The sequence below is a fragment of the Pipra filicauda genome, unplaced genomic scaffold (genome assembly GCF_003945595.2).
Source record: "Pipra filicauda isolate LSUMZ 115617 unplaced genomic scaffold, ASM394559v2 scaffold39_size4671491_pilon, whole genome shotgun sequence".
Classification (NCBI taxonomy): domain Eukaryota; kingdom Metazoa; phylum Chordata; class Aves; order Passeriformes; family Pipridae; genus Pipra; species Pipra filicauda.
The window spans coordinates 3786551-3806738 of NW_024104531.1; the positions used below are offsets into that span (position 1 = coordinate 3786551).

At 37.8% G+C, this 20188-nt stretch overlaps 1 protein-coding gene across 9 annotated transcripts in view; it reads left to right on the forward strand.

Moving 5' to 3' along the window:
* CTNND2 (catenin delta 2) overlaps positions 1–20188 on the forward strand; it is a 631056-nt gene that overhangs the window by 99812 nt on the left and 511056 nt on the right. For all 9 annotated transcript variants that reach the window (XM_027724249.2, XM_027724246.2, XM_027724247.2 and 6 more), the window contains exon 2: positions 18126–18259. In XM_027724249.2, coding sequence (XP_027580050.1) covers positions 18131–18259 — 129 coding nt within the window. In that variant the 5' untranslated portion in view covers positions 18126–18130. The remainder of the gene's footprint in view (positions 1–18125; positions 18260–20188) is intronic.

Sequence of the window (20188 nt, forward strand, 5' to 3'; positions counted from 1 at the left end):
TTTTTCTAAGGGATTCTAGTTGGAAACAAATCCTCCTCCTCTGCACTGGAGGAGTATTATATCATCTCCTTTTCCAAAGTGAAAAAACCCCAACAATTAACTCTATCATAAAAGCTGCATACTTAGCATAATTATTTTTGTACTGAATCTGCACACGCATATATTTCTGCTGAAAATAACGTATGAAAATATCTCAGGTAATACTTAATTCTATATGTGAAAGGAAAAGAAATAGGCAAAGCTTGTGTGTTTTCATGTCAGGGACAATTTCTAGTATTGGATATTTACATTCATCTTTCCAGAAGAATTTTTTATTAACCTTTTGATTATATAGCATTTCCCTGATGAGCTTGTTTGTTTTTAAATTTATTCTGCATCTCAGATGCAATTTATCTACCTAATTTTAGCTACCCGAAAAGGTAGTCATTGAGTTTAAAATAGTTGCCTAGGCACCTGCCACAGGTAATAGAGATGATTCTTCCTCTCCACAAACATGAGTCATCCTATCTGTCTTAGAGGTTTGTCTTGTGATAGAATTCATCACTCTGCAGAAGCACCTGCTTTACCCTTTTAACTAGGAGGAGACTACAGGCAGCAAGCTCTTAGAGGAAAACTAGTTTTATATGCTTATTTTGCAAATCTCTACATCCAGATTCATCCTGTATTGTGTTTCTCTCCCCAGACATCACAGAAATACCTTAGGGGTAGAAATACCCACTTCTTAGAGAAGTGAGCCCAAGTTAAAAAAAAAAAACAAAACTAATTTTAAATTGCTTAAATCCATCTTAGAACTTGGTAGCTGATGGAAATATCTATTTTTGCATAGCATTTTGTAATATAACTCAGATGGAGTCTGCATCTGGTGTAGATACATACCTGGTATGATGACTTGTTGGAAATGAGAAGTCAGTAACATCAGTAACACAGAATGGGTTGTTCGCAGGACATGGTGGTGCTTGGTTTTGGGGTTGTTTGTTTGGGGGTTTTTTGAGGGGGGTTGTTTGGGGGTTTTTTGAGGGGGGTTGTTTGGGTTTTTTTTGAGAGGGGTTGTTTGGATTTTTTTCTGTATTCTTTTGGCGTGTGTGTGTATTTTTTTCATCTTCCCCATCTCTGAATATCTCGCAGGAGACATTACTTCCCTTCTTACTTCAGTAGTAGACTCTAATGGAAACCTCAGAGTTGTCAACAGAAGACAGCAAAGCAAGATTTGATGTTGACCCCCAGGATTTTTCCAGTACACTAAGAGCTAAATTCATGCAATACTTCTATTAAGCTTTTTTCTGTCTTTTTTTTCTAATCAATGGTAAGAAACATAGGCTTATCAGCATGCAATATCTCTACTTCCTGAGACAGAGATATATTTAAGCAAGGTAGGTATCACTGGGAGACTGTATAAACTGTAGAAGTGATGTGTGTGAGATAAGACTCCAAATGTATTCTGGAAGTTCCTATTCTTACTCTTTTCTTGATTGCTATCTAGACTTAGCATCAGATTGATGTTGGATACGTACCTCTTTTCTTCTCCCTTGGCAATCAATATCAGTCCTTTTCAGGACAAGTCAGATATATGAGTTTGTATCTATTCCAGATTAAATCAGATGAAATCTGAAGTATTACTTCTCTCTTTTCTTTCAGAAAGTAATTGAAAGCAAGTTCGTTCTTCTAGAAGCAGAATTGTGTGTACTTCATAGAAAACTCATGTAATTGATGAGCACTTTTAAAAGCCCGACTTGAACTCATGAGCTAAAGGAAATAGCAATAATGCCTAGCATTCAAAGACTGCCCATAGCTGAACAATGAAAGGAATACCAGATCAGCTCAATATATAGAATGTGTCTGATGATTGAAGGTATAGGTCATGAAACCGCTGTCCGTGTTGTTAAGATTTTGTGTTTGGTGGGCAACAGTGTTGTAAGTGTTAAATCAGGTGGATTCATTACAATAACTTTTCTTTTGGGGTTGTATATTCAAACATCTCTAGGAAATTCTGACACCATTAATAAAGGAAATGGGTAATCATGAATACAGTCAGCAAATTTCTAGCCTGGTACAGTTTTTATGTCTAGTTTTTGTTCAGTAAATCTTGCAGATGTTTGCTGATCATAAAACAAATAATGATTTGCTGCTTCTTTAATGATTTTAAAGCAATCATGAAGTTCAAACTACTTAAGGTTTAAGTCACTGTAAAGTGTAGGAGGGGTCTTCAGAACCATCAATACTCTACATTCCTCATAGCTGGCTTTACTGCAGGCTAGTAAACTTCCAGTTGAATATTTTTTCCTGTGCATGTTTGATCTAACAATCCCCTATTATCTTATCAAATACCAGTATCAAATAACTTATGAATAATGCTTTTGAATAATTTATTTTGTAGTCAGAAAATATCTGCATATGTTAAATTCTTTGCTTGTTTGATTAAGCATATGGAATTCAATAGAGATCTGCATATTATGTTTTATTATATTTTTGTCTTATTTTTTTTTAGTTTGTACAGTCCTTAGGCTGATGGATCCTCAGTTGTGGTTAAAGGCTCTAGATGCTCCTGTAGTACAAATACTAATTTTGCTGCCATGCCCTGTAGAACAGAAACACTTCCAGAGATCCTACTTTCTTGAGAGACTTTTTTATAATGCAAACAGCAAAAGATACTTTCCAGAAATACAATTCTTTGAAATGCCTGAACAGTTTACGACAGGGGGGAGTGTGTGTATATGCTTAATTACGAGTCAGCTGCTTGGATGGAATATTTCAGCCCAAACAGTGAGCTTGTGTGAAGTGTGTCTCAAAATAGGATCTTAAAATGAGAAGTGCTAAACACTGCTAGCTTTGCCTGCAACCAGAAGGAAAATTGTGAAACTTGCTTACTAGTTTTACATCATGGAATTCCACTAGAACTGTTTTTAAAAATTGCTTCCAGCAAACTTGACTTCCTGCTGTTGCTGATTGCTTTCCTAGAAGCTGTGATGTCTCAAGTCTGCACTGCACACCTTCTTCCTCTTCACTGGCTTCATTTCAGGAGACAATGCCTCTCACCTTGGTTGAGTGTGGCAGAAGGAAGAGGAGGCACTGGGAGGAGTGGCACCTTCCTTCTTGGCTTCCTGCCCGCATCCTTGCCTCCTCCCCACTATCATGGGATGTACCTCTGGCAGTACATCCCTGAATGTGACATTTGTTTAACTTGTGCAAACTTTTTTAGGATAAAGGAACTGAATTTTCTGTTATGATGTGTAACTTGACAGGATGAGCTTGTAGAAAGAATCATAAATACAATTGAGAGTCTGTAAGTATAAGTAGATTAGAACATCCTATAAATATGTTCATGAAGTGTGTATGTAGGAAGTCAAAACTAGGTAATGTAAACAGCCAAAACAGGCATTGGAAAGTGTGCATAACTTTATGCAATGATGTGCATGTTTGTATATGCAGTGAAATCTATCAGCTTTGAATGGACGTTGCTGCCATTCCAGCCAGTGAAAAGGAATTCAGTGCTATCTTAAATCAGCCTCGCAATGAAAACAGGGGACAGCAGTTGTTTTTACCACTCCAGTTCATCCAGCAAGGCAAGTTTGAAGACTTACACATTGTAGTAATTTGGTATTACTTCTGTTGAAGACTTGGACAGTAGCGTGTGTTTGAAAATAATAATCTGAAAAGACAATGGTTAAGAGAAGTCGATCTACATGGAGACTGGGATACAGAAGTACTCAACCCATGAGAGGATGATTAAAGAAAAAAGAAAAGGATTAGTGTATCTTTGTAGGGCTACAGTAAATAGAAGACATAGATGCTGGAGGATATGTACTGAATTGAATTGATTTCTTTTCTGTTACTGATAATAAGTTTGATTTAAGAAAATAGAGTACACGTAAGTCACAGGTAATTTTCAGTTCTGCAACTAGCTGGTTTAAACCTAAGTCATTGATCTGGAAGCTGACTTGCTTCTTATGCCTAATTGCCATTAAAACTTTATTATTGTTTCTGATATTTTAGCATACTCTTTAATAATGGGCCCATTGTTTTAGGATCCAAATTTTGTTCTGTCATGTGTTTTGATAAGTCCCGTCAAAGTGAACAGGCCCCTAATGAAAGACAGTGATATTATAAAATTGTAAAAGAAGGCCCTAATTTTAGACTTTTAAAGAAAATTATGTCAAGTTTAGTTGTTGAGAATATTTGTAGGTGCAATTACAAAAAAGTAATCATAATTAAAGGCAATTTATGTTGCTATGTTAGTTCAGCTATTTATCCTCACTGAAAAAGGGTCCAATATCTCCATTCTAGGAAAGTTTGTGGCTCTTCAGGCAACACATTACCAACATTGAAATAAGGAATTTGTTTGAGCTTCTGATAGTGCTCTGGGACCATTCCTTTGGGATAATTATGATGGCACTTCACTGTTTTAAGAATCTGTCTAGTCTGTTGATGTCATGTGAGGTTGCTTTTCACTTTGGTCTTGTAGGCAAAATGGCCATGGTTAAGCAAGACATGATGTACGTTCTTCACAAATACAATTCAAACCATCAGTCTGAGTCTCCTTCACAATTAAGTCTAGTCAACTTGTTTTTGGAAAAATGTATGTTTTCTTCTTTAACAACAGCAGAATCCTTATATTAGACTGCTTCCCATCTTTTATCACTTAGCAGCAAAAATATTAAAATGAACTATTTTTGCGCTTAAAATCACAGAGTCATAGAATGTTAAGAGTTGGAAGAGACTTTAAAAATCAACTAGTCCCAACTCCCCTGCCATGAGCAGGGACATCTCCCAGTAGACCAAGTTGCCCAAGGCCTTATCCAACCTAGTCTTGAACACTACCAGGTTTGGGACGTCCACAGTCTCCCTGGGCAACCTGTTCCAATGTCTCACCATCCTCACAGTAAAGAATTTCTTCCTAATATCTAAACTAAACTTCACCTCTTTCAGTTTGTATCCATTACTCCTTGTCCTACCCCTACAATTCCTGACAAAGAGTCCCTCTCTGGCTTCCCTTTAGGCCCCCTTCAGATACTGGAAGGGGTCTATGATACTATGAGGTCTCCATACAGCCTTCTCTGCTATAAGCTGAACAGCCCCAGCTTTCTCAGCCTGTCTTCACAGGGGAGGTGCTCCAGTCCTCATGTCAAATTCATGGCCCTCCTCTGGACTCGCTCCAACAGTTCCATGTCCTTCTTACGTTGGGGATACAAGAACTGTGCGCAGCACTCCAGGTGGGGTCTCAGTAGAGCCGAGCGGAGGGGGAGAATCACTTCTTTCAGCCTGCTGGCCACGCTCCTTTTGATGCAGCCCAGGATTTCACTGACTTTCTGGGCTGTGAGAAGATACTGCCGGTTCATGTTGAGTTTTTCATCAACCATCATCCCCAACTCTTTCTCTGAAGGACTGCTCTCAGTCACTTCTCTGTCCAACCTGTAGGTGTGCTTGGGATTGCTGTGACCCAGGTATAGGACCTTGCACTTCGCTTTGTTCAACTTCATAATGTTGCAGTTGCATAATGTGTCAGTTGCACCACACATCTTGGTGTCATCAGCAAATTTGCTGAATGCACTTGATCCCACTGTCCATGTTGCCAGCAAAGATGTTCAGCAGTACTGGCCCCAGTACCGACCCCTGAGGACACCACTCATCACTGGTCTCCATGTACACAATGAGCCATTGACCACAACTCTTTGCATGCAGCCATTCAGGCAGTTCTTTATCCACTGAGTGGTCCATCTATCAAATCCATGTCTCTCCAATTTAGAGACAAGGATGTCATGTGGGTGGTGTCAAATACTTTGCATAGATCTAGGTAGATGATGTTGGTTGACCTTCCCTGTAAAACAGTTGGCTCTGGAAGAGTTATACAAAGGTTTAGGTTTGTACGTATTTTTTCCCCAGCAACTTATGCTATTATTTAACAGATTATCTTACTTGATGTATTGAAAAAGAAGAATACAGACTTAATATAGCCAGTCTATTATAAGTCTTGAGAGTGATGGGTTCCTCTCCAATGTATTTTAAGAATGTGCTCAACATATGTGTATAAAGATAACACTGTAAATTGATACTCTTTTAGTGTGACAGAGTGAAGGCTGAAACTGTTAGACTAATTACAGTCTTATACAACTTAAACATACATATTTTTACTCTTTTCCATCAATTAGCTATCTCCTGGATAATATAATTTTTGGCTAGAAAGAAACCCAAACAGAAGATATTCTGTGTAGGGACACTGGATTCAGTGTGAATAACCGTGTGAAGGAATTTGTAATTTCCAGACTTTCAAGCAAACTAACTGAGAAGAAAATGCAAATAACTATTCTATCTAAACACAAGACACAATAGAGAAGTAGACAAATAACCTGTTGTTTTATGGAATTTACTGTAAATTGAAGTTAATTCTGCAACACCTGGCTATAGGCTTTCAACCAGACACATTTAGCAGAGTTGTCATCACATTCTCATAATGATTGCCATTGTGATTTAAGTGTGTTTCAGTTAAATCCAAACTTTCAAACTTGGTTTGTGTATGTAAAGTATACTCTGTAGAAAATGATGCATTAATCCAAGGACTTCTGCCTCTGCTTTCTAGCAGGCAGAGATCTAGAGACAGTTTTCTACTCTGCTGGGGTTTTTTATGCTTGTTTTTCTAATGCACTTTATTAGTCGATGTGTCAGCAGAAATTTCTTCAGTTTATTTCTATAAAAATCCAGATTTCATGCTTGGGAGCACATAAAATATTCCTCTGTATGCAGTTTAGAAAAACAGCTAGGATTGCACTGATGGAATTTCTGGTTTGTTTTCTCCATTAAATTGTATTACTGTCATATAGATCAAAGAAGTTTGATTCTCGGAAGAACTGAATTCAACTCTGATATACTTTAGATTTCTGTTGTATCTTAGGTGAGATGCTTTGCCTCTTTGTGACTCTAGACTCTATAAAAAAGGAACAGTGGCATTTATGCAGTTATAAGAGTCAAGGATTTTGCTACCCCATGGGAGAAAATCTGGGCAGGTTAGTACAGTGGTTTCTCATACATCTTCCCTTTTCTTCAGGGATGACAGTGAAGTCCAAGAATAACAGGTGGATCAGCACAGCATTTCCAGCTAGACTGTGTGCAGTCCTGATGTGGAGTCGTGGGCTTTGCGGGGCATTCTCTGGTGCTCTCAGTCCTCTGAACGTTGGTGAGATGGTCCCAAATCCTGGTGTAGGGTCACGAGTTTCTCACTTCTCACTTTTGTACTCTGGTTTCCTGCAATATTAAGTATCCTTAGTTACAGGACTGGGCAGGGAATACTGTGTTGATGATGAGTCCTTTCAGATCCTGATCTTTTCTGATTTGCAGTTGCTGATCTTGCTGCTCACAGTCTACTTGTTCCATATACTTCTAGATGTGTTTGCACTTTTTGATGGTCATCAGGCTGTTTGCATAGTTTGGCTATCTGTTTTCTTCAGCACACAAAAACTATGCTGTTCTTCAGGACAGGTGGCTGACTATATTTCATCTGCTTTTGCCACAGTAAAGGGCTGTTTAATGTTTACTGGCTTATGCCAACAGCTATCCTGTCTAGACATAAATCATGCTAATTGCTTCAGAAAAACTAAATTTTTTGGGTTTTGTGTGGTTTCCCCCGCCCCCAGGTTTCTTGGTCATAAAGTAGGTTTAGAGTGCTTCCCATACTGCAATGTGATTTGTGGGAGTGCCTTAGGCTCTCAAAATATTGTAAAGAATTTATGAAGCCAAAAAATCAAAATAATGAATGGTAAAAATTCATGTGGATAAACATAAAACGGGGCACATAGGGAGAAGAAGAGTAGTATGACATCCCAACTTCACTACAAAATGATGGCTTCTGAACTTGTTTACCACACAGGAATCTGATGTGGGATTTGTTACCTTTTGTGGGGCTTGGGATGTGTACATAAGCCCAAGGAGTGTGGAGATGAGAAGCCACAGGTCCCATTAGGAGTATCGCTCAGTACTCTGCACATCCACCATACAGCTCTGCCAATGTCACATCAGCAGCATACTATACGTGGAGAGGGAGAAGAGCATGACAGTCACTCTGTCTGCGGACACCCCTCAGCTCTTAAGGAAAATGCTAAGGAAATGCTTGATTGTCATGCTCTTCTTTGGCTGTGGGAGGTGGATCCAGACATTTAAAAAAGAAGATGTCCTTACCCCAGCAGGTTCCTGCTTCAGTGTGTAGCGAACAAGTGAGGAGATGTTGTGTTCAACTACCAACTTCTCTGTTTAAGGGGTATGGCCATGAAAGGAGTCCCACAGTGATCACTGTCTTGGTTCCATAGTGCAGCCCTACCAGCTAGACATTGTGTCTCTGAAGGTTAGCCTGGAGGTTCATTGCAGAGTGTTGTACAGGGCTTGGAAGTATGCATTCTGCTGTCTGGCTTAAATAAGAGTGAGACGTGAGGCAAAGAGGATCTGTGCAATTCAGTATGATATATATGAGTAAGCTCCTTAACGGTAGGAATTAGTGAGGAAGTAGATTAGTCCTGAGATTACACCAATACCAGAACTGTTTATCCTCCTTCAGGTTCAGAGCCATGGGAAACATTAAGAATAGTCAGCATGAATCAGCCTGCAATTTAAATTTAAAGTAGTTTAATAAACAGTCTATTTTGGCACAGAACCTTAGGGGATTACTTGCCTCAGACTCATAGGGCTGTGCTTTTGCCTTGCTATTTCTTTTCTTTGGTAATGAACATGTGTCCTCACTTGTTGCTGCCATTGACTTCATCTCTTTCATTACAGACTTCTTTTTCCTCTGGTGGTATTCAGAGGAATTACATAGTCATAGCGTGGCTGGGGGTTGACCCTGGCCAATAGCTAAGACTTCACCCACTTGCTTGGTAACCCACTACAAGAGGATGGGGGAGAGAACTGGACAGACAAGAGCAATGGAAAAAACCCCTAGTGAGTCAAGATAAAGACAATTTAATAAGTAAAAGAAAAAAAGGTAACAAGTGATGCAAAAGCACTCACTCACCACCAGCAGACTGATGCCCAGCCAGTCACCACGCAACAGCTACTTTGGAGAAACTATCCCCCTGTTTATATGCTAAGCATGACATTATATATTATAGGGTGTCCCTTTGGTCTGCTGAGGTCAGCTGTCCTGTCTGTGTCCCCTCTCTACCTTGCTAAGGGGCAGAGTGAGAAAGAGAAGGCTCAATGCTGTGCAAACTGTTCAGCAGTAGCTGAAACACTGTTTTGATCACAGCATCACCATATGAGCTTCTATAAAGAAAATCAACTCCATCCCAACCAGAATATGATGCCATGTAATTTTTCAAGTCATTCCCAGTCAATAAATGACAAATTGATGAAAAAACAACAAAGGAACCCCTTATACTATGTTACTTTCTATGGTGCTTAGCTAATACAAGATTTTAAGAATTCACTGTAAGGAGTGTTTTTGGCTTTTGTTTGTAGATGTGCAATTTGCTCTGTATGCTTGAGGATATTGGCATTGTCACTGAAGTAAGAACTCCTGTTCCCTCAGTAACAGCAGCAAACAATAATCTCTCATTGGATTCTATGAATGAAGAAAATTTGCTTGATTTATGAATAGACTTTTCAGCAAAACAGAAATCAGTTATTGTAAATCCCCATGCTGAGGTCTCTAAAATACTGAGAGGGGTATGAATTTTTATACTGGTTTCTCTTAGTGATTGTGTTGCTGACTCCAACTGGGAAATATTTTCCTAAGAATTTTAGGAGGTTGCTCACTTCTCTGATAATGCATGCTAGCTGGTTAAGGTAAATCTTAACAGATTAGGATGGTGGTTTCAGTACCAGTGAAGCAGGAACATACTTCAAGCCAGCATGTGGTTTATCTATTCTGATTAATCACTATTTCATTTGCTATAATTTATAGACAGAGAAGGGGGCTGGGGGCAGTTAACTGACACAGTGCTGGCTTTGTGCTGGCTTTAAATATTTGTGCACTGGTCAGCAGTGTTTTGACTCTGTTTTGAGAGAAAAAACCAAGTGTTGTACAATTGCACGATATCTCTCTTGCCTTTTTTTTCAAAGCTCTTTTGGCCAAATGCTGTACTTTTTCTCTCATAAGCACTTCCTCTAAATTATCCTTCTAAAATAACTGGGAATGTTTTAGAATTTTTGTTTGATTTTAAGGAGGAAGGCTGTATAAGTAATTCAAAGTTCTTGAAATTTTAAACATTATAGCAACAAGGAAAACTGCCTTGTTTTATAACATATTACTTGAACAAAACAACACTTAGCAGGATCATATTGAACTAAAAAGTTTGGAAGAATTGCAGGTGGCTTAAGCTCTAGGCAGGACTTCAGATTTGATGTGACTTCCAATGTTCTGACACTGGTTAATGGAGATAATGGCAAGAAAATATTTGATATAGCCCATGGAGACCCCGTAATGGCTACTGTGTGCATAAGATCCTTCATTTTGCTTCCTCTTTGGAGAGCAGGAAAATAGAGATATTTTAATCAAGACTTAGGGCAGAAGCAGAGCCTCTGAGGAAGAAATTTTTTTGTCTTTAGCTATTGTCTTTGTCTTTGAACATTGTCTTTGGAATGTTTCAGGAAATGCCTTTTTGAATCAGGCATCTGTAGAAGAGAAGGAACTTTTAGGCATTTCTTATCATCCATCAGACTTTAGAATAGGCTAAGTCAAGGAAAATATTGTGGGAAATTTACCAGTATAGCTTCTTTCTGTCAGGTTTTAGAATATGTTTGTCTTTCTCCTTTACTGTGACAGTTGGGATCTTTTATATCTTCTACCACGTTTCTACAAAGAGCAGGAGGAAAAAAAGAAATTTTTTGTTTTACTGAATCTGAACTTTTACCTGAATTTTAAACCACAAAATTCTTTTTTATCCACTTAGAGGCCCTAAATACTGTAAGAGTATGGTTGAAATAACTGAATACAACAAGCTGAAGTCACAAAAGAAGACAAGAGAGAAGCTCGCCTGTCTTAGTGAGCAGGGAACTGATTGGGTCTATGGACAAAGAGGAAGCCCAGAAAAAAAACAGAGCCCTTGCTCTTTGGAAAGCCCTTGTGATGGGTTAGCTAGAATGAGTGCTGACTTGATCCCACATATCCCTGATCCCTAATTGAGTCTAAGCCTTTGCAAAGGTCTTTAAGATATCATGTCTCCTTTAATTAATCTGTTTTCCTACCTATTAATTTCAGCATATATATATATACTTTAGGATGTTGTGATATCTATTTAGGCAATCAGTAGACATATTCATCTTTGAGGTATTTGGCAGGTTCTGGCAGTTATTCTTGTCTTACTGTTGACTCAAGAGATTATCAACCTATTTTTAAGAATACTTACCCAGACACAAATTGTACGAAGCTTGTTGGCTAAGATAGGACAATAACAGAAATCTATGACTTCAAAGGTTTCCTATGCAGGAGAAGGGAGGGCCCATCTTTACAGAATTTCTACCCTGTTTCACTGTCTCACAGCTGAAGGATTCAGATTCATTGCAGAAAAGTTTAATGCAGCATTAGTACATAGATGTCCTGCTGTCTAGAGCCAGTGCTGTCTCAGCCTTCAGTCACCTCCATAGTTAGAGATTACTGAAGGAATACAGTAGGTCGTCTTTCTGCTGGAACTGATTCTTGCATATCTAAATTCTCAAGCATGGCCAATTTCTACTTCTTCCAGTTTGGATTTTGTTCCGAAAATCTACTGTAAACATATTTGTTAGTCTAACAGTCACATGTATGTGCTAATGTTTGAATTGACTTTAGAATATGTAATAATGAGAATTACTATTTTGGGTATTTTTCTCCTCTATATCTGCACCTAATATGACTTGTGATATACATAATAATTTGCAAGAATGACCAGGGCTGTTGTGTGCTGTATTGTTACACCCACAGAATTCTTAGCTTATCAGAATGACTCAGTGAATGGCATGAAAGCTTATGGTTTTCATGTTCATAGATACAATGCCAAATCTATTTTTTTTTTTTTTTTGCTTATCACAGTTGTTAAAGCTGGTATGTTGGAGCTGTTGACAACTGTAGACTTTCAAATAACAACTGTTGTTTGTATATACAGGGAGAAATAGAGGTTCTCTATGGCAATCGTGCAATTATCGTAAAATACAACATTGGAGTATTTTATACATTTATTTTTTAATTAAAGCAGCTAGAAACAGGATCAACATTAATCCTTACTTCCTTCTAACTTGATAGGAGTTACTGAAATATCATAAATAGTAAATTTAAGTTTAGGCATAAACATGCAGTTTTAGGTAAAAAAAAAGCATTCAAGTATTTTCATTTTACAGTGAGCCCTCATAATTTTGAAACAATAGGAAAAAAAGCAATTCTGATAGAAACAATAGAAATGTCTATTATTAAATGGTAGTCATAATGTAATCCTTTTTCAGCCTATCTAAGGTAGAGGAAAGGAAGTAAAAAGTATTTATTGATGCATAATTGCTTATTGGATTATTTTAAGTGATTGGTTCTTATCCAAGGCTGCTTCAGTGTCATTCGTGGTTCTTCAGGTTAGCTCAGTAACACACCAAATTTGATTACTGTGCAGTAAGACATACATTTCTGCAATGAATTCTTTCACTGATTAATGGTTCACTGTACAGGGGGAACCTACTGAGGAGTACATGTTTCTTAATGCAATATCTTTTTATTAAAGAAAGGTATTTGAATTTTCTGATTTCAATTACTTGATGCAGTTGCCAGTTTAGTGGCTAACCTGGTTTTTGCCATAGATTCCCAGACATTGTGGAGCTGTTTGGTTTTTTTCGTTGGTGGGTTTGAGTTTTTTTTAAATCTACCTGCACTTTCTACCCATGAGAGGGTGCGATAACATTAGACTATGTAAACAGCATTAACAAAATGACTTTTTAAAGGAATATCAATCTTATACTTAAAAATCAAAGTCTGCCTCTTTAAGCAATATTCCCTTCTTCTTTAGGCATGGGTAGTAAAAGAACGTGTTGAAACAATGGAATTTAAGTTGGAAAATGAATCCGTTTACCATTGCTGCTGCTACTTTTTCAGTTCTAGATTTTTTTTTCAGTGTTCTACACGGATTTAGTGAATGAAAGTTATTTCTGATGTGGAGGAGGAAAATAAGATCACTGAAAGGCAGATGTAACTACCCCATCTGAGAAAGAGTGGCAAAATGTAACTGGAGAACTCTGCCACCAAACTGTTTTCTCCAATGACATCTTCATGACTATACTTCATTAGTTCCCTATTTAGTAAATCCCTGCCCATAATCTATGCAAAAGTGTGCAAAATTAAACTTTTAAGTGAAACCACAGCATCCGACATTGCCATTTTCATATGCATTTTTAAATCATGTAAATATTTTGTTTCCTCTAAGGATTTATTTATGGTGAGGAGCTTCCTCCTCACACTTTTCCCAGTGCCAGCATGGGTCCTTCCACGGGCTGCAGGGAAACACCTGCCCCACGAGGGTCTCTCCTAGACCGTGGGGCCATCCCTGCTGGGATCTCTCCTTCCCTCTTCTCCTCCTCCCGCTCTGCCCTCGGGGCTCGCAGGGCTGTTTCTCACCCGGTTCCCCTCACTCAGCCCTGGCTGCCGGGCAGTGTTTTGCCCTCCCTTGCCCAGACTTTCCCCAGGGCTCTCGCCCTCCCACCCATGGCTGAGGGGCTCAGCCGTGCCCTGCGCTGGAGCTGCTGGAGCCGCTGGAACCGCTTGTGTCCAGGTGGGGCAGCCCTGGATGCTCCACAGATCCAGCCCAGAGCACCTGCACCCCAGTACATGGGGAAAGGATGGTTTTGTTTGGATTTGTGGTGTTGTTGGTTTTTTCATTAAAGTGAGATAAAGTTTTTAAATGCTCTTAGAAAGAAAGGAAAAAAATAGAAAGGGTTGAAATCAAGACAGAATTTTGCCAGCACTATGGAGTACAGGAATCCATGAATTATTTATGTCTGACTTCCCAGTATGTTCCCAAAAGGCCGGTAGTATTTTCCCTGTTCATCTGTCTATGATCATCTAAGATTTTAATTTGATTCTCTCAGGAGCATGTATATGCTCTGACTTACAGAATCTCATCCGTGTTTTTGCGACATAGATAGGAAATACCGTTGCTATTGTGGAAATTAAATGTGGCTGATTGACTTCTAGTAATTTCTTGTCTATGGTGTACTCTGTTAAGCTGCTTAGCTTTTATTTTTCTTCTCATACTTGCTCTAATTTTCCCATTGTTTTTAGTGCTAAGTTCCCAGGAGTCTGGTTTAAAAGGCTATGAGCCAAGTCATTTTATGAGGGAAAAGGAAAAGAATTGGGATTGCTTTTTTAGGGAAGGGAAGTCAGAGCAAAAGGAAAGGTATGGTGGTCATCATCAGTATGTGGGATAGTGCTTTTTTGAAGACAACTGATGGAATAATTAGTTTTTTGTGTCCATGCTGGATAGTACAGGAAACACTAAGCTTAAATGTATTATGTTAAACAGTAAAGCAAGTTTTCTACTGATAAGGCCAGTGGAGCCTGGAACAGAGTGAGGTACCCAAAGGAGACACCAGTGAGGGAGGCTGTGCAGGACTGGTTCTGTGTATTAAATGTCCAGAATGACAGGGAAAAAGACTGCCTTATCTAGAGATTTTGTAGTGGTCTAGGGGCACATAGGTCCATTTCAACCTTATTTTTTGTAGTTCTACAGTACTGGCAGTTTTAAGTCCCATTAAAATATGAGAATGTCCAATTTCTTATGATGAAGACTGAGCTAAATTAAAAGCTCATCTCTGAACAGGTGAACTAGTGCAAATGTGAGCCCTTACTGTGTTGCTGTTGAAACACTGATTCATATTGCTGATTCATGTATGATTTTTTTTTTTTTAAATCTAACTACCTTCAGTATAGTAGTGTCTCTGTTGCTTGTGAAAACTTATTCTGTGTTTCCTTTCTGTATGGCATTTCTCATACAAATTTATGTCATAAAAAAGTCGTAAAGTGTATAATGTTAACAGTTTGACTGGATAACATCAAACTGTAGATTCAGGGGTATTAGCCTCCTAAGTGCCATTGGCTGCAATCTTTCCCCATTGAACAATGCAGTAATAATTCATGAGACAGATGACTGAAATTACATTCTGTGTCCAGAAGAAATATTTTAATAAGGGCACAAAGCATTCCTTTTAGTATCAGAGACATTTATTGTGTTTCTTCTCTTTCTATATGAAGAGGACATGCAGTGTGCCTTTTTATATCTTGGGGGTTTTTTTCCTCTTTTAAGATCTGTATTTAAAAAAAAAAAACGACAAAAAAACAACAAATCCTGAAAACATGTAGTGGTTGCAGAATATTAGCTACTGTCCAGATTTTGAGCATATTTGAAGCAAGTACAGTTTATTGCAGCAGCTGATTGTGTAATTAGATATTTTTTTCCATATAAACTGATACTTGCAAAATTGTAGATTAGTAAAGCAGTTACTGAAGTGTTTTTTGGTGGAAATGAAGTGTTTAAAAAAACTTACTGAAGTTGAGTGGAGTCCTAAAAGAAGTTAATAATAGCAGCAGGCAGTTGCTGCCTGTATCACATGGATGTAACTGTTTTGAACTCACATAAACTCTTTTTGTTGTATCACTAGCACCTTTTCGTCACAGAGCAGCTTACCTATGGACCATGCAGCCTTGCGGCCTCTCTCAAATGCATTTCAAATATTTTGGAGAGTTTGTGCTAGGGCAAGCATTTTGTGTAGTTCTGGACTCCCAGTCTGGTTTACTTTGGGATTTACCTCCTTGGGCTAGTGTTTATGAAACAGCCGACTCAGCAGATTCTCCCCGCTGGGGGTCAATCAGCCCTGGGGGAGCATGGGGATGAGCTAAGAAGACAAAGGGGCTTTTTCCAGAAAGCTTCTTCGCCACTGCAGGGAAAGCAGCCCTGCAGCAGGGGAGCTACTCTCAGAAAATGCATCTGAAAGTATTTAGCAGGCGCCTCATTCACAGCTCTTGTGTTTCTTCCCAGTGCAGTCTTGGAGAGGCAGCTCTTTGAGCCTCCTGCTGTTGTAGTTCCACGTGTCTCCCTAGTGAGCTGCCCGGACTGGGAAGCATGGCATCCCACCACCTAGAGCGAGTGTATGCAAGTGTGGTAGGACTGCTTCACATGTCCTTACTCATGTTCCTGGATCCTATGGATGCTTTCAGACGTTATAGGCTATGGAGTTAATAGCAAGGAGTGGTACACTACAGTCTTTTCTGCAAATATCTCTCTACAGAATGAGCTATCGTGCTACAAAATCAATTATTAGGCTATTTGTGGTTTTTTTCAGGTAAATAGCCACACGAAAAGGAAATTTTTGTTTATTTCTATTATGATACTGCAATTATTAATTTACTAAGAAAATGAAATAACTAGATTGTTTGAAAGTAAGGTAAAAGAATAAGCGTTTATAATGTGTCTGCCTATGTGTTTTTTCTGTGGTACTTTACAAGAGAGTAGCAAGTTTAATTGTATGCCACAAACTAGTTAACTTCTTATAATAGAAGCTGAGACTTTTGTTTAACAAAACAAGAAAATGTAATTCAAATTCCTTTTAGACTGGCATGTTGGAATTGTATAGAAGTTTTGTATGGTCTACTTCTGTTTGTGATAGAATGAGAGTATATCATCCGAGTTTTTAAAGATTAACTTCATATAGTGGATGTGTCTGGAGAAAGGACATTATTAGAGCCAAAGATTTGGTATTTACCACTTTCAGTGAGATTTGCTTACAAAAATTAAGCTGCACGAAAATATGTAGCTTCTTTAATAGAAATTATGTATAAACACATTCTTCAATATATAAACTAATCTAGCCTGAAATTTAGGGAGATTTTTCTTATGAAAAATAACTGGCTTTTTTATAAATAATCTGTTTTTTCATCTTTTTGTCTTGCATATATATGTATGCCCCTGTCCTGAGCTTCAGAAAGCTTTCAAAAAAGGCTACCCAGATGGGCTGAATGTGTGTTCTTGGGCAGCACTGTGGCTTCAGAGCCAAAGCTTTATAGAATGTCATCTCCCCTTGTTTTAGAGCTCTAATTTCCATGGCAGATTGATGCAGGGACTTGATCTGGGTATGGAATTTTATATTTGCTTTTATCATCTACCCTTTCCCACACTTTTTAGCCTGCTCACTTCTTCCAGAAAAAGTTATATTTTGTATTTTAGCAGAATAGCACCAAGGCAGGAGTTTTGCTGTTGATGTGAATGGTGAGAGCTGTGCACACATGACCCCTCTGATGACATCTCTCTGAATATCCCCACTGCTCTTTAGGAGGAACATCCAGCTGGCAGCCTGCAGGCCACTTCTCTTCCACAGAATAATTCTGGCCAGCTCCCACAAGAACGTGATTTTATCCTAATGTGCCTGCGCATAACCATGCAAGCTGCCTCTCTGCTCCTTTACTTCTAGAATGTGACAAGATATCTGCCTCTAGAGATGTGCCTATAGTGATATTTAAACAGAGCTGCTACTATAAATTAGCCTTCAGAAAGATAAATCATTCCACAGTCACAGCACCATTTTGGTCTCTAAAAAGAAATGCTAGAAATGCCTTCAAGTGCTGAGATTCTCTTTCTTTTTTGGTAAGAGGTCTCAAAAATAGCTTTTGAGACTGGTGTGATGTTTTTCTGAAAAATACTGTGACAAAATGTTATCAAAATCACCTTCTAGACTAGAATAAAGGGTTTGTTAGTTACCTAAGCTTAAAATATAATACATGTTAAATAATCATGTAAGTTAGTAAGTCAACACTAGATAATTTGTATTTCTCTCATGTATCATTTGTTGGTTTTCTCTTTGCAAAGTGTTTCATGATTCATTACTTTTACGATACTGTAATTTTATGCTGCATGCTGCCACTGGAATGCTATGCAAAAATCACAGCTATAAATTATTTGAATTCTTGCCAAATGTACTGATGGTGAATATTTCAGAGTAAGACTGGAAGATAATTTAATGTTTTGTTTTATAATTAATTTAGAAAGAGTTTTAGTTTTAAATAAGCCATATATTCTATAATACAGAACAGAAGCATATTCTACAATTTTTTCCTTAAATGTTATTATTCTTTTATATATATGATTTCTGATATTTATCAGGTTTATAATAACAAATTCATTGTTTTATTTTTCCATAAACTGCAGAAACTATGCCTGTTCCAGAACAGCCCTCGTCTTCTGACAAGACAAGTTCCCTTAGTCCTGTGTTGAACACATCCAATGGTGATGGCTCTGAAACTGAGACAACCTCTGCCATTCTAGCTTCAGTCAAAGAACAGGTATGCAAGTGATGCATCTGCAAGCTAGAAAACAATAACATGATTTGCTGTTTTGTTTTATTTTCACAAAGGTTTCATAGATGGTACCTGAGTATTTTAGTTTACAAGTGCATATTGCAAAGAATGTTAAATATTTCTTCATATGTTAGTATACTTCTATATAAATTTAAGATTATTTAATTGCTGATAATATTCTCCACTTTCACTCTTTACTGTGGATGGTGGTTTTCAGATATCTGTCCTTTTCTTGTTGGCAGTCTGAACGTGGAGTTACAGTATAAAGGCATGGCATATAAAAGCTATAGCAAATGAATAGTTGTGGAGAAAATGTGTTATCCTAGACTTATAAAAGGATTTATAAGAATTCTGGGATTTTAAAATTTAACATATACACGTTTTTGGGTTTTTTTGACTGTAAAACTTAACGTGAGATTATTTCAGGGCAAAGTTGGTAGTGATAGAGGCTTTCAGCTCTGGATGATTAAACCAAAAAGTATTAGAAATTTTCAAAAGAAAGGTTTTCAGAGTCATTCTCAGCTTGAAGCTAATAAGACAGGTTTGGACATTTTAAAGTAAATTTCTGTGGGCTGAGTGTCAGAGATTTTGCCTAATGCCTTTTTGTACATTAGGAGGTGGTTAACATTTCAGTTCATGCAACCAACTGGTCTCTGTTACTATCTCATTTGGTTCAACAGGTATCCCAACAGGTATCATCAACAGGTATCCCAAAGAGAGAGATTAGAGATGGCTGCTTTTAGTCACCTTCCTTGATGAAGGTGTCTCAATTGGTGCTCACATTGTAGTGGCCGTTACCTGCCTAGGACATTCACCGTGCCTTTAGTTAAATTAATGCATGAATTCAGTTTATGATACGTAATACTACAGGAATAATAGCTATTGAATAGTAGAAATTTTATTAAAATTATGACATCGTTCTTCATGGGGTTTTTTGCTGTGTACCAGTTCTCTCTTTTGGGTGGTAAAGGTTAGTCATATTTTCTGTTCTGAAAAGAGGAATGCAAGAAAGAAATGTTGTAACATGGAGTTTTGTCTTGAGATTTATGATGTGTCATATGGATAGTACCCATGGTTTAGATGTTGGTATGCATATTCTCTTCCACGATAATAACGTTACTTGGGCATGTAATAGTGTTTCTAGTATTCTGTGTTACTGTATTACTTTATAGGAAAATAACTGCCTTAGGTGATGTTGAAAACATGTACAGGGAAGTTACATAGGTAGAAGATATATGTTAGAATGTGAATCCCAACACTGAACAGTGAGAAGTACTTCTCAGGTGTTGGGTATTGTGATGATTGCTAGTTTATGCCTGGTCATGTGTTTTGCAAATGAACCTCTCACCCCCATAAATCAATGAATTGAGTACTAGAGGGAATCGGTGCTGAATCCATTAGATGAAAAATATTTTAAGCGGTAGAATATTAGCAAAGTTATTTCTGATTCCTGTGAACCATAGAAAAAAGGAACCTGTAATAAAGGAGTTCTGCATTCTCTTATCATCAAGAATAGCCTAGCTAGCTAACCTAAGGTATTGCTGACTTAAAGGATAATCTCTTGAATTATTGCTGTGCAAGGTACCAGAATTTTACAGATGTTCTGTTAAGTGAACTTCTTTCTTGACAAGTATCTCTAGTCAGACCTTGTATCTTGAAGCTGGAAGACTGTATTAAGCTCAAAAATGAGACTTGATTTTTTTTTTTTTTAAATATTTGAATGTATTTTTCAGAGTAAATGGCAACTTCAGTAAATTCGACTTAATGGCACATATTTATGTTCAGCCACACACACTACTGGGAAAGCCCTGTAACTCTAATATTAATTTATTTTATAGTAAAGATTTGAAATAAAAATAATAATAAAAAAGTACACAACAAAACCCAAACTTACTTTTGGGCTTTTTCTTTTCC